The sequence below is a fragment of the Nansenia antarctica genome (genome assembly GCF_963989245.1).
Source record: "Nansenia antarctica genome assembly, chromosome: 7".
Taxonomy (NCBI): Eukaryota; Metazoa; Chordata; class Actinopteri; order Argentiniformes; family Microstomatidae; genus Nansenia; species Nansenia antarctica.
The window spans coordinates 6929312-6957187 of NC_137677.1; the positions used below are offsets into that span (position 1 = coordinate 6929312).

At 46.4% G+C, this 27876-nt stretch overlaps 1 protein-coding gene across 1 annotated transcript; it reads left to right on the plus strand.

Annotated features, from left to right (window-relative positions):
* Positions 1-201: 201 nt before the first annotated feature.
* Positions 202-23719, plus strand: tcf3b (transcription factor 3b; the record flags this gene model as incomplete). The annotated part of the gene is made up of 21 exons (XM_080536410.1): positions 202-244; positions 478-523; positions 4616-4714; positions 6591-6663; positions 11778-11851; positions 12724-12796; positions 13485-13525; positions 14106-14238; positions 14737-14783; positions 17872-17971; positions 18147-18283; positions 18550-18655; positions 18897-18955; positions 19344-19425; positions 19825-19901; positions 20354-20584; positions 21027-21138; positions 21658-21805; positions 22654-22716; positions 23011-23249; positions 23574-23719. The coding sequence occupies exons 3-21, from the start codon at positions 4637-4639 to the stop codon at positions 23717-23719; spliced, it is 2019 nt and encodes a 672-aa protein (XP_080392536.1). The 5' UTR covers positions 202-244; positions 478-523; positions 4616-4636.
* Positions 23720-27876: the final 4157 nt, after the last annotated feature.

A 27876-nucleotide genomic window follows, 5' to 3' on the forward strand; every position in this document is an offset into this window, starting at 1 on the left:
AACCGATGACAAACGAACCAACATACACAGCCTTTATATCAATTCGAGCCGTATTAATTAATAATAATAATAGTTATTCTCCGGAAAACAAATAGCTTGTCTCTCCCAATAGGCGTTTGAAATTGGACACCGCTTGGCTTTGAGGAGGCACTCGTTTCCACGCGGACGGATACGTTTGTTGCTTCTGACAATGTGGACGGGAGGTGGTGAAGATGTCTACTAGAAGAATGAAATCATCTCAATTGTAATAACAAAACCGTGAGATTAAGAGTGAGATTAATAACTAAAGATATTGTTGGGGTGCAGACTTGGGTTACGTTGTATTAAATGACGCCCAAATAGTCTATGAAAGCGAGGGTTTAAGACGGGAATTAAAGGAAGACATCTGAAGACATCCAATGCGTTTCTAGGCGCTGAACGTTGAAATTTCTCTGTGAAGTTTTTTATGTTTTTTTTTTTCTCTCCTGCGAGACTCAGCCTTTCTTTTCACTGTTGGATGTTGCCAGACATTTGAAGAAGAAAGGTAACCCAAACTAATGCTTCTAACACTGTGAATTCACTAGGGTGTTATTTAGGCTAATTTGTTGTGGGACATTTGACTTCTACAATTATCTAAAAGTTGGGGGAATGTGAAGTTTAAGTCTGGTTTTGTAGTAAGGTGGTGAGTTGTGAGTTCAGCCTCTCAAAGTGTGTCTGATGGTCTCCGCACCAAAACCCCGTGTAGGGGGAAATCTCTCCCTTTGTTCACCATAAAGTTATGAGAAGGGTTATAACCTGTGATTTTAGACTGTATTTTTGCATGTTTGAGATCCAAGCATGTTTGATTTAGTGGGGAATGACCATGATAGATAGATAGTTGGATACAAATATATGTAGCATTATAAACCTATGCTTTGCTTTCAGTTGTCCACTCACTCCACTCACTCCAGTCCATTTATTATAAGAGTTTATTATAACATGTCAAACAATCACCACCAACTTTTCCTTTTCTAGAACCATTCTTACACTACAACCACCCCTTTTATGAAAGAAGTGGTTTAGCAGGGCTGGTCACTAGGCTAGACTTTAATTTATTTTTATTGCACATTTGGCAGGAAATTCCTTCTGCCCCCAACCCCCCACCCCACCACCATCTCCTCTCTGAACTCTCTTCTCAAATGCACAACTTTGTGTTTAACCTTGAGTTAAAGTTGTCATATGGACTGGATATTATTGCATAAGTCTTTAACTTATTGCATAAGTTATTGTGTTACACTGTAAGCCTACTTACAACAATAATGACAGATCCATAACATAAGTCAACTATTTGAAGCACACATCCACAATAATTGTAACACATTTTTTTGGATCCTGAAATTTCCATGAAGTCTGTTAACCCTTCTATATGGATGATATACAGAGCTTTTTACACTTTGTGTAGCAGGGAGGTTAGGTTGTTAATTCCAGACATGATTATGATATTAGGTTATTTCCACAGTGAAGCCCCCAGGCCATGACAATATCCTCTAAATGGAGTTGTCAATAAAGGACCTGGATTGATAGTGGCCTATTATTATTATATCTGAAAACGGCCAGCTAAAGTGTTAGGAGTGCACAGTCAAGAAATAGGGATTTACATTGTTTTATTCAGGGGAAACTACACGAAATAAAATGTCTAAAATGTCACAGAATCTCGTGGAAAAGGCAGATCGGACACATTGTGTCCACGCTGCCACTTTTTTCTTGCTGAGAAGCAACTGTTGCGTTTTTAATTCCTTTCAACTCAAACGCATCTAGCTCTATTTATAACCCATCGGATTCTGATCTAACACATGTAATATTGAAGGCTGCCATAGGCCACAAGTTAACTCATGTCTACATTTATTGTTTTGGTTTTGTGGGTTTTAATGTTAACATATTAACATTAAAACCACATATTAACATATTAACTCCATGTGAGTCAGTGGTCCTCAACTTTTTAATGCACCTTTTGTTGCTGTTCTTTATACCATTACCTGTTTGTTGAGGAGTGACATCTATCTATCTATCTATCTATGAATCTATGAGTGGATTATCACTATTGGGTTTTCCCTGGCTGTCTCTCGGCAGTCACATAGGTTTGACGGCAGTGTGTTTGCAGCAACAATTTAAAGGTTCTTGTTAAAATGATGTGTTTAGCTGTTCTTAAATATTTGTTTTTCCGTAAATTAAATGTTCCTAGAAGGAATATTAGACTATGGAGGGCTGATTTAGCTGTAATCTGTTGCTTCCCGAATATTGTTTGGACCTTCTGTAGAGAATAGACATAGATTATGGCCTCCTGCCATAATAAATGCTGAGGCTATCCACACAGTCTCAAGTCACTGCGTCCCTTTAACTGTCAACATGTAAGGCCAACCCCAAACAATTTGCAACAGTCTTTTTTTTTTTTTTGTGGATTATGTTTGACCAAGTTTGTTTGTCTTCCACCTTATCCAAAAGTGTGGCAAGGCAATATAAGGTTTATTTACTCTCGCACCTACTTGTTGTATTTGGTAAATTATTTTCCCTGTTTCAAGGTTAGCTAGGTAAGGTAACTACATGTAGGCCTTACCTGCCTCTGTTTTTAAAACATACCATGGGTGGTTTATCATATAGCCTACGTAGTAAAGGAATGAATCTCTTAATGAATACTTTTACCCATATAGGTTGTGTTCCATTATTTGGGATTCATCCTTTAAGAAATTGTATGCCGAAGCTTCCTTCACTAAATTCCCTACCACCTCAGTTTCTTTCAGATTCAGTTTCAGATTCAGATAACGTTTATTGCCATTATGCTTGACACATATAGGAATTTGTTTTGGCATTACAGTAGGTGCATTTATGCTTTTTTTCACATGTATACATGAACAAAAACAGATACAAATGTAAAAACAGGACAACACAGGACAGACACCACAATGTGCTTTCGAATGTAAGCAACTATGTGCATTCCAAATATGGAAAGAATGAGAAATAGCTGTCAGTGGAAATTGATTTTTTTTTTACTTATAAAAGTGGAATGTTAACATTTTACATCTGACAAGCAGCGTTATTCATGTTTACAGAGTAAACCCCCGAATAGTTGATTACAATAAATTGCACTGTAGTGCTGGATTACAAAAGAGGTTGTAAAAGTACACCACCTGTTGGCGCCCAAGTGCTGCTTGCTTCTATCCCTTCATTGCCCTGCCAGTTTCTGTGAGGCGTGTAGCACGGCTGTGAGCATCAGAGAGAGGGGGGGGGAAGAGAGAGAGAGAGAGGGGAGAGAGGAGAGAGAGAGAGGGGAGAGAGAGAGGGGAGAGAGAGGGGAGAGAGAGAGAGGAGAGAGAAGAGAGAGAGAGGAGAGAGAGGAGAGAGGAGAGAGGAGAGAGGAGAGAGGAGAGAGGAGAGAGAGAGAGAGAGAGAGAGAGAGAGAGAGAGAGAGAGAGAGAGAGAGAGAGAGAGAGAGAGAGAGAGAGAGCAGCCCGGGGCTTCCGTTGGAATGCAAAACACAGGGTAAATTCAGTGTTCATGCTTTTTGTGTGTCATTTGACAAGGTACCTCTTGGTTGACATATGGTAATTTGGTAATGACATGTTTGCATACAGCCATTAGCTCTGCCTTTCACCCCTATTACCTTGGGCTAACAATAGTCCCAATTATGTCAGCGATTGTAAACGTATTACGTTTAACTTTCATGTAGAAATGGATGATTGACTTGTTGTGGGTGAATCGTACACAAATTAAGTGATTAGTCTGGGTTTATGTTGTTGGAGCAAGGATACTTTTAGGCTACACTATTCATTTCAGATTCTCTAGTTTGCTGCCGAAAGTGATGGAAAGGCCGTTCATGACTGAAATGTGCCTCGTGTTTTTGACATGCTCAAAGAAGTCAATGGCATTTATATTGTTTTCATGGTGCCTTTTAATGTACTTATTACATACGTATTAGACACTCATGATCCAGTAAAGTACTGGCCTACCCTATATGGAGCAACACAGAGGTTAACTCTCACTTCCATATTGAGGGTCATTGTTGGGAACATCGGTATCCCTTATGTCAAAAAAGCCTTGACTCCTTCCCTGAGTCTAACAACAATCATGGTCATGAGAAGTCAGATGAGGTAGCAGTGAAGGTTGTTGGGCCTATGGCAAATAATAATGTAAAGGACTATTAGAAGCGGAGGATATTGACCTAGCCTACCTGTCTAGCTACTAAGCAAAGGGTACGAGAGTTGGTGTTCAATGGACATATTGTTTTGTTTTTTTTGCACTCCCAAAATTAGATTCCTATTATAGACTTAGGCCTATCTACTACCTAGAGACACTGTACAATAACATTGATTTTTGTCCATGGTATAAGAGACGCATGTGATGCCTGCCACTTCATGGTAAGAGAGATCAACGTAGTACAGTACACCACTATTTTGAAAGGCAGATTGAGAACTAGGCTACATTGCCATCTTACTCATGTCGGTTAATTCCAATACAGTTCTTTTTAAAATCCTGAGTCAAATCAGCAGCAATATTTAAAAAAAAAATCTATATTTTTTCAGCCACATTCAATGTGTTTGTACTCTCTCTAGTCTGGTTCCATTAAAAGTCAGTCTATCCTATTCTGGAATCTCTCTCGTAGGGTTATTAGAGACTGAGGGGAATGAACGAGCAGCAGCAGCAGAGAATGGCTGCAGTGGGAACAGACAAGGAACTCAACGACCTCCTGGATTTCAGTGCGGTAAGAGAGAGTGGGCTAGGGGGCTACTACGGGTCTGGGACCAGGGGCTAGGGGGCTACGGGGTCTGGGACCAGGACCTAGGGGGCTACGGGGTCTGGGACCAGGACCTAGGGGGCTACGGGGTCTGGGACCAGGGGCTAGGGGGCTACGGGGTCTGGGACCAGGACCTAGGGGGCTACGGGGTGTGCGGGAGAGAGAGAGATTATGAAGGGGAGGGGAGGGGGATGGGAGGGTTTGCGGTACTATTTCCAATATTGACAGCAAGCAGACACGCTTTTCCTTGATCCTGATTCATTAACAGGTAGTGATAAGATATGCTCACTCCCCATGCTTTTGTCATACTCAAACTCCTGCATGGCAGAATCAGCTTCATTTCCTTTGGATTTCAATTTTTATCTTTTCTTTTTTTTCTCTCACCAATTCCACCTCAATAAATCAAACGCAAGGTCACCTGAATGTACCGCAGGACCAAAGGGGTTTGTTCATTTGATTGTGAACCAAGTTTTGGACCTTTACAACCCCCCAAAAAAGTGTAATATAAATCTGTAAAGTTGATTTATGGTTTGGGCTGACCTGAATGCTGTAGATTTATTCAGGGAGAGATGCGTTCATTTGATTCAAATTTTCCCATTAAGAGATATGGTTATTTTCCATTGAGTTTTGTGTTGTTTTGTTTTTATTTGCACAACCATGCAATAGTATGATGGCTGATAACCACTGAAAAGCTTTTATGAGGTATTCTCAGACTGTTCAATGACTCTGACGCTCGCAGTATACACACCTGAAAAGAATTCTCATCATATTTTCAGTTAATAAACCCAGTGAGGAACTGTAGTCCTGCCTTTTCATGTCTCGCTATGATAACAGGTCTTAAATGAGAGGCCAGATCGCTACTACATTTAACAAATAGGAGATCTTGGGTTTGATTTTTTGATTCCTGTCTTGTGTTTTTCATTCATTTCTACCTCCAGATTATTTCTGTTCTACTCAGGAGCTTTTGAGTTGATGTTCACGTCTTGTATATGACCCGGCTCAGAGTAAATGGGAAACTGACAGTGTCTTTTTCCTCTGAATAAATTGAATAGCTGAGCCTGAGTAAATTGATTGTTATGGATAATTACCGTACACTGAGGACATCCGTAGATTCAAGACCATGAATCCTAATGACCAAAATGCTTGTCATCAGACTTGATATCCCTCGTGAATTAAGTATTTATCTCTCAACTAACCACAGCTTACTAATATTAGATCTGCCCAGGTATTTTGATTTTTCCTCCCTGGATTATTGAAGCCTTATGATGTGTATCATTAGGGAAAATTCCATCGGTTTTTTATTATTATTTCACATCGAAAACGCTATTGTTTGAAGCATGAAATATCATTCCCTCATGGTGTCCATGGTTCACAATGCATATCAATGGAATTGTGTAGCCATCCACTAATATCAGAACCAGTCTTAGAAGCCGTCGTCACCTATGGAGTCCAAACCCAGCCTCTTAGAAAACAAAGGGGTGTGTTATTCTGTGTCTGGATTGGCTGATAACGCTGTGACTTGACTGGCCCAGATGCTTAAAGGCGGAGGCACACTGGGGGCACAGACCGCACGTTATAAACACAAGCACCTGTGGTCTGGGACTAGGTCACTTCCTCACCTCGATGTCTACCTAACATTCTCACAGATAACATGATGCACGCTAGTTTCACTGTAAGAATTGTGTGGCCCCTATGTGATTGAATTGATGTACTTGCTAGAATAGATTATTTACTGATAGAATGATACTGTTTGTTTGTTGTTGGATCAAGTCTAGAGAGAATGTAGCTGAACATGTTTTGTTACTTAGCGTACCTTTCCCCCCCTCCTCTCTCTCTCTTGTAGATGTTTGCACCTCCTGTGGCCAATGGAAAGAACAGACAGACAACACTCGCTAGCAGTCAGTTTGGTGGATCAGGTAAGATTCGTTTTTTTGAAATTGAAATTGTCGAAATACTTTTGAATGCCTAGCCTTGAAAGCTATTCAGAGAGACGGAGTCACACAATGTTAGTGACATTAAATGACTTTGGAACCTTTTTATCCACCCTGAATCTATTCAGTTATTGTGTAACCATTTTGTGTATTAGGTCAGTAGGGTTAGATAACATAATAATATAGATGATGATAACTGTTTGGATGTGTGTGTGTGTCCCAGTCGGCTCTCTGTACGGGTCACAAGCCTTTTCTAATGTTCTGGGTGTTGGTTTAGGGGATTTACTCACCACAGCGTGTGGTTGTGTAGGTTTCTCTGCTCTACTTTCACTGCTCTCTCATTCTATCTACCCTTCTATCTACCCTTCTATCTCTCATTCTATCCTACCCCTCTATCCTCCCCCTCTATCCTACCCTTCTATCAACTCTCCATCGGCTGTTCACTTCACGTTCTGTTTCATCGTAAGGGGTTAGTGGCTTGGTTGGTTTTGTGGTAGAATGCTAGAGGACGGACAGTGTCTCATCTCGTGTTTACTGCTGGATGGTCGGCGAGGGTTAGTTTCTTTTTTACGAGAGTCTCTCCCGTCTGGAGACAGGCAACACGCCTGCCTGCTCCTCCACGGACTCCATGTGTGGAGGTTTTTCCCTGTTTAACCTCCTCTCTCTCTCCCTCTCTCTCTCCCTCTTTATCCAACCAAGATGAGTCATCTGGCCTAAAGCTTGAGGCCACTTTTAGTGTCTTTGAACGCTGTGTCGTTGGATAACTCTTCCTTTTGAAAAGCTTTCAGGAATTCGGCACAAGAAAGGGAGCTATTAGTGATTTGCGAGACGCTACAATGAAACGTGACACATTTCTTTTTTTGCCCCGAATAAAGGATTTGATCTGTCTTTGAACAGTCTTATTTATGAAGATATGTCTCAATTAAGTGAGTGGAATTTCCGATCCATTCATCGCCTTTTCAATGCTAAATCTTTCTTTAGTTTTGTGGCGGTTGCTGCTATCTAAAGTACAAAATGGTTGGCGTTTTCCCCTTTCCTCCTCACAACACCTGAAACCTTTTTAAGCGAGCTTTTCTCCCTCCTGAATGTTATTAGCGAGATGTGTTCCTTTTCCTGCTCTGTCACCCAGCCAACCTGCCGTGTGAAATCGAGTCACACTCTCAGCGTTCCCCAGAGTGAGAACTCAGCCACGCAGGAACAAAGGCAGAAAGAGGCTTATGGACTTGAAACGACTCTCCCCCCCACCCCACCCCCACCCCACCTCCCCACCCCTGAAGTGTAAAGCACTCCTCCCCCAACACAGCTCAGGGCTCTGCACCCCCACTGATCTGCAGGAAATGGCTTGAGCCTGAGACAATGCCCCCCCCTCCACTCCCCCCAACAGCTCTCCACAGCTCAGGGGCACTTAACTAGCCCCAGCATGGAACTCCAGCATGGCCGGAGAGAGGGAGAGAGAGCGCCTCTCTACTGTGAATAGCCAGGGATCAGTGGCAGGCCTCTGTGTTTGTTTCTATTATGGCGGGCAATTACTTAGCAGTGAGGAGTTAATTCCTGCCCCTCGTCCCTAAAGTGTGCCCCACGGTCATTGACACCCATTCGAATGTGATACTTCAAGCCTTGTCACATTTAACTTTCAGAGAACTCCAGGTATCTCGTAATAGCACTCGGGGAGCCGGAGCGCAAACGTCCGGCGATGCCGTGCCAGCTCATAGAAGTTGCTGTATGGTGGCATGACACAGATAAGGGAATCCCTGGGCTAGTGTGTGTATGCGTGTGTGTGTGCGTGTGTGTGTGTGTGTGTGTTTGTGTGTGTGTGTGTGTGTAATGTATGCGTGTGTGTGTGTGTGTGTGTGTGTGTGTGTGTGTGTGCAGCCTGTCACAAATGTAATACTCATCTTAGGTTGTGTTTGAAGACTCTCAGGCCTCACACTTTGTTCTAAAAAATCAAATGTCTGAGAGACGGTATAAGACACAATTCTTCTGATCCCCCCCCCCCTGAAAAATAGGCCCCAACCCTAATCTCTCTCATTGAGACACAGATACAGGAAGGCTGTTTATTGAGAACTGGTAACCTAAGTCAACAACTTTAGCTCTCGTAGCTAGCTAAGGGGCTCAACTGTAGTCTGTGTGACGTCACACGCTTGTGTGCTAGCCGGTGACCCAGCGCGGGAAAGGCAGTAACGGAGTTGTAAGCCCACCAGCCTCCCCTCCTATTCATCAATACAAAAGTGCTCAGAGGGGTGCTAATTGCATTAGGCGTCCTCTGCCCCTCCTCAGAGCGAGCACGGAGAGGTAGAGAGAGGGGAGAGAGGGGTCTGTGGGAGCAGTCACACCCTCGGAGGGCCTGTCCTCCAGGCTGGCCGGCAGGCAGGCGTCCCCTCCCTCACCTCCGCAGCTGCTGGCCCCGTCACCCACCCGGGACAGGCCCGCTTCCCCCCCGACCCTCCACCGCCACAACAAACAACAGCCACACTCACATCTCACTCAAATTTCTCCTCTCTCACGCTCTCCTCAACAACAGCACACTCACATCTCACTCAAACTTCTCTCTCTCTCTCTCTCTCTCTCTCTCTCTCTCTCTCTCTCTCTCTCTCTCGGTCTCTCTCTTTTCTCTCTGTCTTCCCCCTCTTTCCTCTCTCTTTATTTTTATTTTTAATTCCTTCTTCTCTCTCTTTCACTTTCTGTCTCTCTCTTTCGCTCTGTATTTTTTTTTCTCTCTTTAGGCAAGAAGAACAAGGAGCTAGGTTGCTATTTCCAGGCAAATTAGATTCCTCACAGCCTTTAAATGTGAGAAGGCTTTGTGCCAGAAAATATGATTATTTCTTTAGCGTCTGCCTGCTGTTCTACAGTATTTGTCTGGCTCCGTTGCCTTCGCTAGATTCTCATCTACTGAATCAGGTTACCGGTTCTAGACCAGCCTACAGACTCAACAGGTGAGGTGTTTGCACACAACCGTAACTCGGTTAGCGGCTTTCCAATGAAATTCTTCATGACATTTTTCATAAGAATCCACGAAGATGCAACGCGATTCCAAACGCGTAGACCTAGTCTCGTGTCCTCTCTCGTCCCCACACCCCTTGTCCCTCTCTTCTCCCTCTCCGCCCCTCTCCACCCCCCCCCGCCCCCCTCCTCCCTCCTGCACGGCGGTCACCCTCCTCCGTGTTTGGCTCTCACTTCTCCATTGGCTGGCACAGCGTCACTGTCACCTCAGCAGCTCTCCACCTTGTTTAATTGCCTCTGAGTTAATTACTCCTCAACGTGTGAAACAATGTTGTCAGAGTTGTCCTCCAAACAAGCCACCGCTCTCTCTCTCTCTATCTCCTGCGGCAGGACCCTCTACCTGCTGTCCTCACGGAAAGCGTACCATAAAGTAGCCCAGTCTTACGAGTGTTTAAGTATCTCGGATGTCGAACGAACGCTCCCACTATCGACGACTACGGACCGTTGTTGGATCCGAGCCATTGTAGACACTAGATAATCGAGGAGGAATTTAAAAGGGGCCGGGTTTTTATAGACTTCTGGGTTCTTCTTCTCTTTGTTTTCTATCGTTTCTCAGTAGTGGGGAGTCAATAACTGACTCTGCCGACAGGGCTTTTGAGGAAGTGGTATCCTCCATACAAAGCCTGTATGTCAGCCATATTAGGTTGTCTGTCCATCAGTTTTCCTGTGCTGTTGGTTGTTCAGCGTGTTGGTGGTGGTGGTGGTGGTGTTTTAGGAGGGCTGACAGTGAGTGAGTACAGATGATCCTTTGGTGCCCCCACTCCCCTGCTCCCCTGATTCTCCGTGCCACGGGCATCAGCTCCATAGATCACGGCTGTCACGGCGTGTGTAGGTGCTTGCACCGCTCTGCTAGCCTCATCACTCATTCAGTCGTCAGCCGCTGATCTCACCCAGACCCTCCCTCCCTCCATCCCTCCCTCCCTCATCCCATCCCTCCCTCCTTCGCCTCACTCACTCACTCACTCACTCACACCCTCTCTCTCTCTCTCTCTTTCTCTCTCACACACACATTTTTTTTAATTAGGCAAAAATCAAAGGCGAAATATGAATATTCATAAGGCAACAACATTAATATGCACAATTATGCAAATCAGTATGCAATTAAGCCCAGTGTCTCCAGAGAGCCTTAGTAGCATTAACCGATAAGACAGAGAGAAGGGGATGATGGGGGGGAATTTGGCGTTTCTGCTCCACCAGTCTTGAAAATGCGTTTTTTTCCTCTGCCATAAAAGTGGTCTTATGAACACTTGACAAAGGATTCGCGGTACATGTGTTGTGTTCTAAATGTGTCAGTCTAGTTTGTTGTGTGTTTTACAAGCAGAGCCGCTGTGCAGGGACTAGGGAACGCGAGGCTGGACAGTGACACGTATAACCTGCTGTCCTTTTAGTTTTTCAGTCAACTAAGGAGTTGACATTGAATTTTTTGCATTTATTATTAGAGATTTATTCCAGTTTTTTTAGACACTGTCGGTCCCATCCATATTCAGCAGTTCCGTTCCAGGCGACCTGGGTGAGAGGTGTTCAAAGGGACACGGTCGGTATGGACGGAACGGCCTCCTAATGTGACAAGGACACGTTCCGCCTCTCAGTCTCTCTGTCCCCGTCGGCCTCCACAAGTAAAGCCAATTACAAACTTGCGAACGACATTGGCACTGAGGCATCCCTGCTGACAGGTCCACCTGAGGGAGCGGGCCCCCAGCCTTAGGGAGAGCAGGCTATAGGCTGCATGTCTATAGAGTCTTCACTCAGAGCAGCTCAGCGAGTGTCTGTCTGAGTGTCTCAAGTTACCCATCTCTCCATTATCTCTGGGTTTAATTTTGGTTGTCTGCTGGCCGTCTAGGTCGAACACGTCGGTGGCCAGGGTGTTTGGGTGTTTGGGCTTGTGGGTGCTAGTCAGTTGTTTCCATTACGCCCAAGCAAGCAAAAGTCAAGCACATCTGAAGCCACTGGAAAGGAAACTAATACTATTTTGACCCAGATTCTCTGTCAATCCCGTCATCCTCAGTCCCCACCTACTCTTCTTTCTTTTGTGTGTGTGATATTTAATGGCGCCGTGCGAAAAAACCTGTCTAACCTAAAACCCTCCGTGTCTCTTCCAGCTCTGGACGAGCGCAGCGGCTCCGGGTCCTGGGGTTCTGCAGAACAGAACAGCCCCTCCTTCAACCAGGGACGGGTAAGTTAGCGCTGTACTACCAGGGGGCTCCGCACGCACAGCCCCTCTCTCTCTTCCAAACAGGCCCCTACCCCACCCCCCCTCCCCCTCGCCTCTTTCTGTCCATACGAGAAGATTGGATATGATAGGGGTAAGCAATCTGGCGAGAAACCCACTATCCCCGCTATCGACAAGGGCAAAGTGCAGCTGTTTTTTTTTTTTCTTCATATCGCCTCATATTTATACAATTCACTCGTATCTACAGGAGTGTCTAGGGGAGGTAGGGGTTAGGAGCCAATTTGGACTGCAGCATCTCTCTTACCCATCCCCTACCTCACCCCTCCCCACCGCCACCCCCCACCCCCCACCACCACCATAGCAGCTTAGTGCTTTGGCAAACTATGTGTTTGATTCAGACCGGTAGTTTATTCTGTACCTAATAGCTTGGCTCCGACTCAGGCGTTGGCAGGCTGCGCGCTAGTCTTTACCTCCGCGGAAAGCCCACCGCTAATTGCAGCCTCACATCCGAGGTAACCCGCCTTGGCGCGGCTCTTGTGTAAATATAAGGAACGGGGGGATAACGGGGTGTTTGGAATGCACGCCGAGGCAGGCAATCGACACTTTGATTACCGTAAACTTGGTATCGTTGAGGAAAGAGAGAGAGAACGCTAGAACGAAACAGGATTCTTAGGAATCCTCGGGGTTCTGCGCACGATTCACTTATAGTAGCGCACTTCTTCTCCCTTGTCGGTGCTGCAGAGAGGGAACCGGGTGCTCGAGGGAGGGAGGGAGGGAGGGAGGGAGGGAGGGAGGGTGGCCTTGGGAGGACTAATCAGAGCACTCCGCTGAGACGGCTCACCATTTTGTCTTGTTTTGCGTTGTTTCCCCCACAGGGCTATGGAGAAGGCTCCCACTACAGCGAGCACGAGGGGCTGTCCTCCCCCTTCCTCAGCTCAGGGATCGGAGGTACGGTTCTGAGAGATTAAATAAAACTATAAGAGGCAAATGTTGACGGTTATTATCCACATCTCTCTCTTTTGCGAGTAGTTTCACTGCTTCCCCTGTCAGTGTCACTTTATATGCCAGTGTTGGAATGACGATAGGCTGGGCTGCAACTGTGTGGCCGAGGCTTTCTGTTTGTGTGTATTTTGTTACGAGCGTGAAATTGTTATCTGAGCGACAAAGTGCCAGGAGCCGTGTGTGTGTGTGTGTCTTTAGTGTGTGTGTGTGTGTGTGTCTTTAGTGAGTGTGTGTGTCTGTGTGTGTGTGTGTCTGTGTGTCTCTCTGTGTGCGTGTGTCTGTGTGTGTCTGTGTGTGTGTGTGTGTGTGTGTGTGTGTGTCTCTGTGTGTGTGTCTCTGTCTGTGTGTGTGTGTCTCTGTATGTGTGTGTGTGTCTCTGTGTGTGTGTGTGTGTCTCTGTGTGTGTGTGTGTGTGTGTGTGTGTGTGTCTTTAGTGGGTGTTGGGGATGTCAGGGCGCTGGAGCAGAAAGCCTCCCCTGGGTTTAGTCTGGCCAGCAGCTTCTCTGCAGCTGAGCTCAGCGAGGGGGGGGAGGGAGGGCGCTATCATCACCGTACTTTTTAACTTTATTTTCCAAAACCTTTTAATACTTTTAATTTGCACAAGCACCCGTGTAATTCTCCCTTCATCATGCAGGTAAAAACGACAGGATACCATACTCTTCCTTCGGAGGCCAGGTAAGAACTCTTGAACCTTTTGCTTCTCCCCGTTAAGAGCTTTGAGAGTTATGGTCGCTGCTGGCTTGTTGTTGACGTGTTTCTGACTTGTTTTTGAGGTTTTAACTGTAAAGTCCACCTTGTTTTCTCACTTCTCTTTTCGTGGGAAACACATTCAATTGCACCTCTCGATTTCCTAGAAGTGTGTGGGTGTACGTGTGTGTGTGTGTGTGTGTGTGTGTGTGTACGTGTGTGTGTACGTGTGTGTGTACGTGTGTGTGTGTGTGTGTGTGTGTGTGTGTGTGTACGTGTGTGTGTACGTGTGTGTGTGTACGTGTGTGTGTGTGTGTGTGTACGTGTGTACGTGTGTGTGTGTGTGTCTGTGTGTGTGTGTGTGTGTGCGCGTGCGCGTGTGTGATTGAGAGTGTGCCTGTGTGATTGAGAGTGTGCATGTGCGCGTGTGTGTGCCTGTGTGATTGAGAGTGTGCATGTGCGCGTGTGTGTGTGTGTGCCTGTGTGATTGAGAGTGTGCATGTGCGCGTGTGTGTGTGCGTGCAGTCCTGCATGTGTTGTTTGTTAACTCTGGCTCCTCCTGTCCCAGCCTGGTTTCCTACCCAGTGACATGGCCATGCCCAGTCCAGACTCCATGTCCCCCTCTGGCCTGAAGTCGGCCTCTCAGTTCTACCCCTCATACCCCAACAACCCCCGGAGGAGACCTCCCGATGGAAACATAGGTGAGACCAACGTCAGCGTCGAGAACAAACTGTCCAATAGGTTATGTTTATTATATACACACATGCACTTAAATACACAGTTAAATACATTAAAGCACTTTGAGCTGCAACGTTTGCAGGGAAAGTGCTCTACAAATAAAAGTTATTATTACATATGAGCCTGGAAATTCATAATGCTAAAAAGGTATCTATTGTGTACATGGGTAACATCGTTTGGAAAGAAGTCTTCTTAAGAAGGCCCCTAATAGAGATAATGGCCTTACTTTGTGTGTCTCCTGTGAAATAAGAATAATATGTTTTAAAAAATAATTTAAAAAAGCTTTTTGTTCCACCTCTTTCCAGTGGAAAGATACTAACTGTGTTGAATGTTGAATAACTGGTTATTACACAGCAGAAGGATATATCCCATTCAAACTGGGCCCTAATGTTGAGATGACTTGTCAGTTCACCCCTGAACCAGTCTGATTGTGCGTTGTGATCCGTCCCCTGTCCCCGTAGACACCCAGCCCAAGAAGATCCGGAAACCCCCTGGCCTACCGTCCTCGGTGAGTGTAACCCTCTCTACAGCCCACATCCAGCCCAGAGGTAGACTAGAGTCTAGTCTAGAGTCTAGTCTACCCAGAGTCTACCCCGAGTCTACCCTCTGTGCTCCAGCAGCTCTGTGACAGACAGGGGCACTCTGCTTCCACTCACTCACACAGCAGAGTTGAGAGCCAGGCTGCTGAGAAACCATTGCCTCCCGATAAACACTACTTAGTCGGTGTGTTCTCTGTACTGATGTTGTTGTGTTTCTAATGCCTGTGAGTCCATGTTGTGTAGAATGGCCTTGACTTGAGAGATAGAGAGAGAGAGAGATAGATATAGACAGACAGACAGACTGAGACAAGACAGACAGATATTAATTAAGTAACTTGAAGGTAGCCAAGAGATATTTCTGGTTTGTCAGGGGTACCTCTGCCTCTCTCAGCTATTAGTGGAAGGCCCTCCTGTCCCGCCAGTAGATCATCAATAAGAAATATAGCCATTACACAAACATTTTCTGTAACTCAAAGCCACGGCCGCGGAAGCTCTCGGATGACAGGAGCGAGCGAACCCTCTGTGGTCGGCAGCGTCGCTGCCTGCAGTCTCTGAACCACATAGGTAACGGTAAACACCGCGCCCCCGGGTCCCACAGAGTGAGCCGTCGCCATGTGGTTTTAGTGTAAATTAATGTGAACTCTCGGTCCCCCCCCCAACCCCCCCCTCGGTCCGCCCCCCACCCCTGCCCTTCCGCCTACGCCTCGCCACATGATGGTCTGGGGGTGGCCTCCCCCCTGTGTGTGACCCAGTTGTGAGGAGCGGAGAGCTCGCGAGGCCTCTTAGCCCCGTGTCTGAGCCCAGATTAATGACTGCTGATGATCCTGTGTGTCCCCCCCGTCCGCCCGCCCACCCACCCATACTCCCTTCCCCCCTTCCTCTCCCCTCGTCTATGCGGTAACCTAGTCCAACAAAGCTCTCACCCCCCCACCCCCTCACTCCTCAAACGTCCAGAAACCCCTCTAATCCTCTAATACCTGTACACTAGTCCCTAACCCCTCCAACCCTAACCTCCACTGCCCCAGCTCAGCAACAGGACCTGTAGTTCAGGCTCATTGTGCCCGCCCGGCCAAGCCACCCAGGGCCACACCAGAACGTCGGTGGTCGGATCATAAGCGAAGAGAGTATTTTCTCTCTCCCAAGTTAATATTAATCTATTCTACGCCTGTTATTACACGGGTTGTTTTTTCCCTACCGTCGGACCTCACACGGTCATAACCTGAACTACATTAAAGCTCCATTAGTGGGGATTTGAAAGCAGAAATCCTCTTTCTTTCCTAAGAATACAATTATCCACCACCGCCGATTATTGTTCCCGTTCCCCCTACATCTAGAGCAGGATTCGCCCGACATTGTTCTCCTGAAAGACAACGTAAAGCCTATTGTTTAATGAAGCCATCTACAAGCTTGTTCTCTCGAATGAACCGTGATGGGTTTTTAAACCCCCCCTCTCTCTCCCCCCCCTCTCCATTCCCGCACACTCCCATGGCCATATCACGCTTATTTAAGTCATTTAGATGTTCTTATTCTGTCCCCCACACCACCACTCTTATCTCTCTCTCTTTCTGTCTCTCTTTTTCTCTCTCTTTCTCTCTCTCTTTCTCTATTTCATAAATCATCAGCGCCTTAATTTTTTTTCCCACTCCCCTCCCTCCCTCCCTCTCTCTCTCTCTCCGCCCCCTTCACCCCCCCCCTCCCCATTGCAACCTCTCTCCCCATGCCTCTTTCTGACTGGCTCCCAGCCCCCACCTCAGCCCCGCTCCCTCTCCCTCTCCTCAGCTCTCCTCAGCCCAGCTGCCTGTGGAGTTGGAGCCGCTCCAGGAACAGGCAGATGGCTCTGTAATTAGAAGTGCATCTCTCCGTTCCCTTTCCACTTCTCCCTGTTAAATCAAATTACAGAGAAAAAAAAATCAGTTTTCTGGATTAGCATTCTTTGCAGCATAGTCTTTCTCTCTCTCGACAACTCTCTTCCTCTCTTTCTCTCTCTCGTTTGAGATTCTCCTCTCTGTCTTTTCGGTCGCTCTTTCTATCTCTTTCAGCTGCTCTCTCTCTCTGTCTCACTCTCTCTCTCTCTTTCCCCTGTCTCTCTCTCTCTCTCTCTCTCTCTCTCTCTCTCTCTCTCTCTCTCTCTCACCCTTTCTTCATACATGTCCAAAGGATTGAGTGATGGGGTGGTAGAGTCAGGAAGCTGGGGTCGTAACATGTCTGTCTGTGTAGTGATTGTGGCGATGTCCTTGGCACAACATTCTGAATGGAACCTCCATTGTTGTCGGGCGTAACTTGACTAGGAGGGACAGTTTGGGGGGAGAAAAAAATACATCCAATACAAGGATGGAACCCCTCCATCTATGATCAAAGCCCCTTTCTATTGGTACCATAGAAACCAGAGAAATGATTAAATCCCCTCGGTCCCCTTGGCGGTATGGGCAGGACAGTGTGTGTGTGTGTGTCTGTTTGTGTGTCTCTGTGTGTCTGTGTGTGTGTGTGTGTGTGTGTCTGTGTGTGTGTGTGTGTGTGTGTGTCTGCGTGTGTGTGTGTGTGTGTGTCTGTGTGTGTGTCTGTGTCTGTGTGTGTGTGTGTGTGTGTGTGTGTGTCTCTGTGTGTGTGTGTGTGTGTGTGTCTGCGTGTGTGTGTGTGTGTGTGTGTGTGTTAGCTAGCTGTCGGCGAGTGGCTAGAGGGAGGAGCCGCAGGCGGCGACAGCGCTATGTCACGGCGCTCCTGAGAGAGAGGAAGCGCTCGCTGTGCCGTGGGATTCGAGCCGTCGCTGTGCCCAGCATGGCATGGCCGCTGTGCTCCCTCCCACAGGCAGGGGGGGCCGCCGCGCCAGTCTCATCCTCGCCACCATGTGGCCGCTTAGCGCAACTGCAGGCCCAAAAAAAGAATAAATAAAGATTCACGACCACGCCGAGCCCCATTTGCCCCGTTCTCTTCGGCCGCTTCGGTGACGCGAGAACCGTGAGAACCGTTCACCTCGGTTCCGTTACCGGCTACATGTTTTGCCTGCGAGGGAACCGACCGGACTGGAGTTCTGACCCGTGTTGTTGTTTGACCCGCCAGGTGTACGCTTCCACATCTGGCGACGAGTACGCCCGTGACAACGGAGGATATCCTGGTGGCAAACCTGGCGCCGTCTACCCCGGCTCCTTCTACATGCCAGGTAGCTTCACCGCTTAGCCACGCGGCTCCTAGCATGTGGTTTCTATCACATCACAACCCTTTTCATATCTCTAACCCGCATCATGTGTGTCGGGTGTGCTTCTGTCTATCTGTCTGTGTGTGTGTGTGTGTGTGTGTCTGTGGTCTCTAACCCCCTGTCCCTCGCTGCGTTCCAGAGGGCCTCCACCCCTCCGCGGACCCCTGGGCCTCCTCGGGGCCTCTGGGCCAGTCCGGCTACTCCGCCATGCTGGGTAACTCCCCCCACATCGGCCAGCCCGGATCCTTCTCTGCCATCAACCCGCAGGACAGGATGGTGAGGATCACCTCTCTCTCTCTACCCCTCTATCTCTCTCTGATCCCACCCCCCCCCCCCCACTCTACCCTCTTTCTCTCAGCCCTGGGGGCTGTCTGTCTGTCTGTCCGTCCGTCCGTCTTCTGTTGTGACTCTGTTTCCGATCCGTCATGCCGGTTCCCTTTTTTTTCTATGACGAATCCATCCGGCTCGGTCGGTCCATGGCTCTAACCCGGCTGTTCTATCCTCTCCCCCAGAAGCGTCAACCCCTGCCTCTGTCCCCACAGAACTACCCTCTTCACGCCAGCGAGGTCAACGGCTTCCACTCCGGCTCGGGGGGCTACAACCACGCCCACGCGCCCCCCTCCCTCAACGGAGCAGACGGCATCATGGGTACTGGTTTTTCAGTCGCACCCCCCCTCTCTAAACCTGTCTCACTGACATCATCATGTCTTCTTTATCGGGGGAAGTATCGTACGCGTCGCTGTGCCATGCTAACTTGTCGTGCTCGCATGTCTTGTTTTCGGGGACCAACTGTCGTTAAGTCGTGGCTGCTTATGTGGCGTGTTTGCCGCCATGTTGACCGCTGCCTGTATGAGGATATAAACCTTGATGGACTGTCGTTTCTCCACAGCCAACAGAGGCACAACGGCGGGCAGCTCAGGAGACGAGATCGGGAAGGCTCTCGCCTCGGTGAGTAGAACCCTCCTGGATGGATGACACCCAGCCACGTTGTCGGATTTCTGATTGACGAGAATCGTTTCGGTGTCGAGTGTTTTTTCTCTGTTTCAAGTTTCAAGTTTGCTTTTATTGGTCACATGTACAGTACAGTGAAATGCTTTGTTCTGTACAGGCCCCCCCTTGAGAATGTGCTTCATACAGTACCAGTAATTAGAGATAAAATAAAATAAAACAAGTCATAAGTATGGTGTAACACCTACTATACACTATACAATACACGATATACAAGCACAAGAGAAATCAGTAATAAAAAGATAAAATAAGTAACAAAAAATCTGTAATAAAAAGATAAAATAAGACGACTTGTACTGAAGCGCCGTCTCGTCCTGTGTGTTTCCAGATCTACCCTTCGGACCACAACAGCAACAACAACTTCTCTCCCTCGCCCTCCACCCCCGTGGCTTCTCCTCAGGGCATCGCAGGTACGGCAGGCCCGGACTGTACCGTGGTCCTCTGTGTGGTCCTTAGGTTGTGGGTTTGATTCCCGCTGGGACCATATATACTGGGGAAAACGTATGCACTCACTGCAATGTTAAAGTCACTTTGGATAAAAAGCGCCGGCTAAACGGCGTATACAGACTGTCTGGGTCTGAGCCTCTCACGTTTCACCAGACTGTTATCTGTACCGTTTCGATCGCATGGGTTAGTCTTTTGTCTTTCAAGAAACAATGGAACGGTATCAGTCGGTAAAAGAGACGGTGTTCCAAATGACTTTGGACGCCTGCTGGAGCCCAGAAATGGCTCTGGGGCTCCACCTGCTGGCGAGGTGCAGAGACAACACCTTGTTTCACAAGCTTTTCTTTTTCTTTTTTTCTCCGCAGGACCTGCATCTCAGTGGTCAAGACCCTCAGGCCCGCCTGCTCTGTCCCCCAACTACGAAGGGCAGCTGCACGCCCTGGTAGGGTCACCTGAACTCACACACACCTTACCCTGTCACCCCCTGTCACCTGCCACTTTGTGTCTCTAAACGAGTCTAATATGTATTCATATCTGTTATCAGAAACACCTGTACACCTGTAATGCCCCCACCCTGGACTCCACTTCAAATTAGCCCTTAAAACCCATCTGTTCACCAAGGCCTTTGGCCCCTAGTCAATGTTTCAGTTTTGCTTTGTTTGTTTTCTGTTTTGTCTGTCTGATCATTTCCCTTAGAATTGTAAAGCGTCCTTGGGTTTTTTGAAAGGCGCTATAGAATTAAAGTTATTATTATTATTATTATTATTATTATATACCAGAGAGACTACACGCACTACAAGCCTTTAGTTAAGCATAAGTAGCGTCCCTACCTTTCCAGCAACAGCGTCATCATCATCGCACTCGTCATCATAACCTCTACCGTCCCCTCTGCAGCAGAACAAGATGGAGGACCGTCTGGAGGAAGCCATCCACGTGCTGCGTAGCCACGCTGTGGGCCAGGGCCCGGCCCTGGGAGGGGCCCACAGCGACATGCACAGCCTGCTGAGCGCCGTGTCCTCTGTGCACAACGGAGGGCTGGGGGCCCTGACCCAGGGAGGGCTGGGGGCCCTGACCCAGGCCTTCTCCAACCCAGGGCTGGCCCTGAGCAACAGACACCCCGCCATGGTGAGGCTGCCCTCTGCTGGCCCCGTGTGGGTGTGTGTGTGTGTGTGTGTGTGTGTTGGTGTGTCTTGCTGTGTCTGTGTGTGTGTGTGTGTGTGTCTTGCTGTGGGTGTGTGTGTCTGCGTTTGCGTGTGTCTTGCTGTGTCTCTGTGTGTCTCTTGCTGTGTCTGTGTCTGTGTGTGTGTTGGTGTGTTGGTGTGTGTGTGTGTGTGTCTGCGTATATGCGTGTGTCTTGCTGTGTGTGTGTGTGTGTGTTGGTGTGTGGGTGTGTGGGTGTGTGTGTGTGTGTGTGTGTGTTGGTGTGTGTCTGCGTTTGCGTGTGTCTTGCCGTGTCTGTGTGTGTGTCTTGCTGTGTGTCTGTGTGTGTGTCTTGCTGTGTGTCTGTGTGTGTGTCGTGGTGCGTGTGCGTGTGGTACTCAGCTGTCTGGTTGTCCTCATCCTCCAGGGAGGGAACCATCACGAGGAGCCCACAGGCCTGCCTCCCAGCAGCACCCTGCTGCACGGCCACCACGCCTCCGGACCCCAGCAGTCTGCCGGCCAGCCTGAAGGCTTCACCAGTGAGTCACACACTCTCCCACGTCTCTCTCATCTCTCTGTCTCATCACTGACTATCATCCCTCACACTCAACACATTCTCATCCCTCTCTCTCATCTCTCTGTCTCATCACTGACTATCATCCCTCACACTCGACACACTCTCATCCCTCCCTCTCTCTCATCCGACACTGTTTCCAATTCCACACTTCTGTTCTACTTTGGTTAGGTTGTCGTACCCTGCGTGTGTTGATTAGTATCCAACATTGTCTTGATAGATGTGGTTTCAATAATAATAATAATAATAATAATAATAACTTTAATTTCTATAGCGCCTTTCAAAAAACCCAAGGACGCACAATTCTAAGGGAAATGATCAGACAGACAAAACAAAAAGCAAAACAGAAACAGTGACTAGGGGCCAAAGGCCTTGGTGAACAGATGTGTTTTAAGGGCTAATTTGAAGGAGTCCAAGGTGGGGGCGTTGCGGATCACTGTTGCCAGGTTCTAACCCCCGCACCCCCCTTTGTGGTTCTCCGTAGATCTACCGGGCAGCGTGGCCCGCTCCACACACTCCTCCAGCGGCTCCGACATCAAGAGGGAGGACAAGGACGACGACGACAACTCCTCCGGCGCCGACAAGTCCGACGACGAGAAAGAGAAGACCAAGTTGGCCCGCTTCCGGTCAAGGTAAGTGCCCATCTCTCCTGAGTCTCTCTCCCTCCTTCCGTTCTTCAATCTGACCCCCCTTGACTGTTCCTCCCACCCTATATTCCCGCAAGGTCCCTAAGGTCAGCTGAGACAAATCAGCTAATAATTCCAAGAGTAAAAACAAAACACGGTGCAGCAGCTTTCAGTCACGCTGCTGCATGCTCCTGGAACAAACTCCCTGAAGAAATCAAACAGGCCCAAACCCTTAAAATATTTAAATCTAAGCTAAAAACCTTCATGTTTTGCACCAGTTATGATTAAACACAAACACTTCTATCAATGTCTTTTTTCCATTAACTATTGTCTTTTAAATGTTTTATCTATTTACCGGTACTTCTTATATTTGCTTTTATTCATTGTATTTTTTTTTTCTTATGCTCCTCTTGCTGTATTTTTAAATAATGCATGTAAAGCACTTTGAATTGCCCCTGTTGTATGAAATGTGCTATACAAATAAACTTGCCTTGCCTTGCCTTGCCTTTCAAACCCAAGCTGTAGAGTAAAGTCAAATTTATACTAACATTTGTCTTGTTCATTTACATGATGATGGTTGTTCCTCAACTGTTTTGAGGGTTTGCGACTTATTTTGTATCCCACATAGGTGGAACTGTTCAATTCAATCTCTCAATTGGACGCCAGGAAGAATGTATGCATGACATTTCACAACCGTTATCGTCGGCCCCTCGGTTTTTATCGATGCCACATTTCAAACTGTTTGTTTGCTGTGTTGTGGCCTGTATATTCTGTATCCCACTGACTCCTGCTAGTCTCTTACCATCTGCCCTGCCCCCCCCCACCCTTCTCCCCCCATGTCACGTTGTTTTCAGAAAGGAGGAGTTGACCCTCCAGATCCTCTCGGGTCTCTCAGGCCTCTCAGACCATGCAGATGAGTAAGTCTCCCCACCAGGGGGCGTGCTTCCTATACCGCCGTACGAAGCACACGTTTGGAGAGCCAATGTGATGCGGAGCAACTAACGTCATAGATTGGCATTTCAAATTGTGTTTTAGTTGTGTGTTATATGATATACAATTGGTTAAGAAAGCATACATTTGTCAACATTTAAATATTTCCAGTCGATGTAAAAGCTGATGGTACTGGTAGTTTTTTTACTGTGGTTTATTCCCTAATGCTACATCCCAACGTCCAGGTCTCAGCTCACATGACTCCCTCTCACCCTCTGTAGTCAAGACGACGAGGAGGACGACGAGGACCTTCCTCCCGAGGTGAAGGTAGAGCGTGAAAAAGAGCGACGGGTTGCCAACAACGCCCGTGAAAGGCTGCGGGTGCGAGACATCAACGAGGCCTTCAAAGAGTTGGGCCGTATGTGCCAGCTGCACCTCAGCAACGACAAACCTCAGACCAAACTGCTCATCCTGCACCAGGCTGTTAACGTCATCCTCAACCTGGAACAACAAGTCAGAGGTCAGCAACGGAGTACGAGCATCATTATTATTACTACTACTACTACTACTACCCTACTTTACTAACTCCCCTAGGGTTCATCCTAACACTTTCACTCATCGCCTCTTTCGATGATTCCTTTGGCCGTGTCGACGCGTCGCTTCACGACCAAAGGAACATATTTCACCCTTCAATCTCTTACCATTTTCGAACGAAACAAGTCTTTCTTTCGAGCTAGATTACTCCTAGGAATATTTGAAATACCACACCACAGGCTGTTTGAATATTTGGACTAACCGTGTCCGAATTTTCCCCCCTCTCTCCTTTTCTTTTTCCCCCTCTCAGAACGCAACCTGAACCCTAAAGCAGCATGTCTGAAGCGGAGGGAGGAGGAGAAGGTGTCGGGGGTGGTGGGAGACTCTCCCATGCAGCTCTCAGGAGGCCACCCCGGCCTGGGGGGCGACGGCCACAACTCAGTCAGCCATATGTAATAACCAGACCAGGTACTGAACCCCCCGCGAAGTATATAACACTTCTAAACTTCTGCACTTCACATGGATTTAAAAGTATATGATTGGGCGTAAGCACAGGCTTGAGGGAGTTACCTCCAGAACTGTTCTCACAGTCCAGACCAGTGTTTCTCAACCCTCTCCTCGGGGCGCCCCAGCCGCACCACATATTTGATCTGTTCCAGAAGAGAGGGTTGAGAAACACTGGTCCAGACTAATGAGAGAAAAACGCCCTCCAGTGACGTAGAGATCTGAGAGTCTTTCAGTGCTTTGTGTGATGATGTGTTGAGTGATGACGTGTTGAGTGACGATGGTGTCTAGTGTAGGGTTGTGTGTTGACGTGTGGACGCGTTGAGTGATGACGGTGTGTCTTCTCCTTTGCAGATGTCTCGCACCCGCAGCCTCTCACGGGCGTTATGGAATTTCCTTGGCTCTCGGAAGATGTGGCCTTAATTGATTCTTCCAACCCATTCTTCTCAGTGTGTGTGTGTATACATATACTGATGTGTCTGTGTATTGTCATTTCAGTTACAAAACACACATTCATACACACACCCTTATACACACACGCATACTGCCAAAACTGACACAGCCAATTTGCCGCACTCCTGACCATGACTACCAGCGCAAATGTGAAGAACTTTTTTTTTTCTTTTTTTTTTCTTTTTATACATTTTTTCTTTTTTTTTTGCTTCCATAACACAATGGAACAGCGGAGTACTAGTGTCCTGCCACAAATTGGGACTGTATACACTGCCGAGAGGTGCTCTGTGAATGACAGAAACCTGACAAACGACAAATTTAATCAAGGTTTTGTGCCTAATTGTTACATGTTTTATATGAGACATTTAAGCAAATTGCTTACATGCGAGGAACATTTGTTAGAGGATTGCTTTCGTGTTATGAGCAGTTTTCTTTTTAAATGTAGTATGTCATTCCCGGCGTGATGGTACAGTCTTACATATGTTATGTAACCAGACCCATGTGAGTGGAGGGGATCTGACCTGCATGATGTGGGGGGGGGGGGGGGGGGGCAGAGTACTATTGGTCCAGTCCCACACCCCCCCAGGAGGCAATGAGAGGGTAGAGAGGAATTCTCTTGCCTAGTTTGGATGTTTTCCGACTCCAAGGCTGTCCGTCCCATGCAACAACTGCAGTATTGTCCCAGTGTCCCCACGTCTTAGGTCCAGTTGGATTGGACAGTGCAGTACTACACCATTGTAAGACAGTAATGGGTATCAACTTGCATCTCACTCCCAGGCTAAGGCGACTGTTCTAGACCCCTAGATAAGCGTCAGAGAAGCCGCTCTCTGAAAGCTTACGGATCTTCCCAGTCATCCTGCCCCATCCCTCGTTAACGACGAGAGGTCCAGTGTGTTCTGGAACATTCTCATGGGCATCTTATGGCCATATTATTGTAGTGCCACCCTCAGTCAAGTTTTTTTTCTCCTACACAAGTCTGATGTGACTTAAGACACAATTCTTGCCAAGCAATCAGGTTTTCTTGCTGTTACTAGTGTTCGTTCCTGGAACATAGAAACCAAGGTACCCTGCACAGCGATGTGTAAGCACCTGCTTCCATTCGCCCCTATACCCATGTTATCTACCAAACTACATGTGGAGGTTCCCCCTCTTGCATTGTCATTCAAGGCCACAATGTGGAGATGCAAGACAGACCATCAATGCCCCCCCCCCCTAATTGTAGTACCAGACAAGCCATTGCAAATTCAGTAGGAGTAAGGTTGTCTTTTCTTAAGATGAGCATTTCCATCCATCCCCTCTCCTCTCTGCTGCTCTCCTGAGTATGTTATTGAAATGTCCACTTATAGTGACAAAATCACATTTATAAATCCTCCTCATGCATACATAAATCTAAGGATATTGTTTGAAGTTGAGCAAAATGAAATATATATAAATATATATTTTTTGTTAGTCTATACATGTAGATTTTTAAATAACAAATGACAATATTAGTTTGAAGGTTAGAGTGTATTGTAGATGAACAAGAATGAAAAAGATAATATGAAAATGTAAATTAATTTTCAAAATGGACTCAAATTGGACTGTCAGCTTTGCTATATTAGAAAGGAAAGCAAAACGTTAGATAACAAGAACACACCAGCTCAGAAAGAGCAACACGGAAAAAAACATTGGGGGTCAGTTGTAGGCTTAGCATTAATGTCTTTTGTGGATAAGCTGGCAACATTAATCTGTCTCTGGTGCATCCCTTTTTTCGATGTGATCCCTCCATTTGTCTAAGAGGGGTACAGTGGCCTAAATGTAGATATTGTCTGGATGCATTGGAGAGGAAGCAGTTTTTTTTTCAGTCACCCAGATGAATTATTTCTTTTCAAACGGGGATGTGTGGATGGAGTTTATTATGCCACTGTTCTCTTGAAGTGTTCTTACTGTATAATGGTCTTGTGTGGCTCCATAAGGTGAAGCAGTCTAGGACGACAAGGCTTCGCCTCTTAACAGTAATTATGCAACTGGTTTTGAATGTACCATTCAAATGTGGATTGCCTTCATTTACAAATATGTTCCCAGGTTTTTTCGTCATTGTTCAATATCATTATTTTGTCTTCTTCATTTCAAAGTTGCGTTCGACTCTATCTGCACTCTTCCAAGTGGTCGGCAATGTGCAGCTATAGTATCCTGACATGTTGTTTTGGAGGCAAAAACGTTTGTGTTTTGTGTGTAAGATACAGGATGGTCTAGAAAACAAACAGTGTTAAAAAGCATGTGATAAGTTATTGCCATGTCCCCAGACATGGTTTTAGTACCAACATCTAACCACACAGGGAGAAATGTTCATTGTTGTTGGCGTCCTGTGGTCATAGTATTGAGAAAGATTTAAGTTTACTTTCTAGAAAAAGAGGGAGAAAAAAAGAGAAAAAAAAATACATTTACAAATCAATAGTGTGGCCTTTTCATTCTCAAGACTAAAGATGTCATGATCGGAGAGTGATGCCTTATCAGTGCCTGAACTTGTATTTTCATTAATTATAAGACAGTTTTCTCTTAGAAATCATAACATTTCATGTATTGCCAAGATTAGAGAGACGATACATTGGATGACCCCCCCTCCCCTCCCCCAAACCCCTTTTTCACTTTTCAGGAAGATGTTTAACAATGGAAAAGAGGCTTTTTTTCAGTTCATCTAGTTAAATAAACATTTAAATGATATGTAGATCTCTTGTTATGTAGATCTCTTTTTTCCGTATTTTTTTCTTTTCTCAACTCAACAGGATTTGACCATTTTGTCCAAGCTACTGTTTTTTGGCTGTGGGGTCAGGCCCAGTTTTTTTTGTTTGTTTCTGGTCACCCTCCTATTGATAAACCACTCAACACTACTGGGTTCTAAGAGATGCTGGTTTCTGCCCTCACCATCTGCTTTTTTCAAGCCCATCGAAATGTCAATATAAATGGCTTCAGCTTTGAAGTAGGGGGCTGTTATTTTGAGCCATAATAACTGGAGCTTCTCATAATAATAATAGAACTATCAACAATTTGTCTGCGTTAAACAGGGCTCATATGTCCTCTACTGCAGTCATGCGATTAAGTCATTTGTGACTATTTCCTATGTTTGTTTTTTTTTAGACTTCTCCTCTTTCTTCTTTCTGAACGCCAGCTCCTTGTTGACTTTGACAGTGACTTCTTTTAAGAGGTGTTTGCATACTTCTTTCGAAGAGTTGATTTGAAGATTTGTTTCTCTACTATTACAAGGTTAAAAACATGTGTACTAAATATTGCAGATTTGTTCTGAGAAAAAAAAAAATACTTATCTGATTTGCTGTCATTGAGTATTCTGTGAACATCCCACAATGACAAAATGTACGACCTGTATTCTGAGTTGTTGGATAGGGGGAAAAGTTTGGAGCGTCTGTTTTCTGTGTCTCTTGACCTGAATATTGACACACGTCCAGTTTGAATACTTGAAGGTGCATTCTCCCCTCCTCTCTCAATGACGTTATTGCGTAGTGTAAAAAATAAAATAAAAGTGTATTGCCACTTACTCAATATGAATAGAAAAAAATATTTTATTCAATTTTCACCTACCTAATTCTGTCATATGTATGATCAATTAAAGGAGGGGACTGGGGAGTATTCATGTTTTAAGTATTCAAACGAGGCCAGTC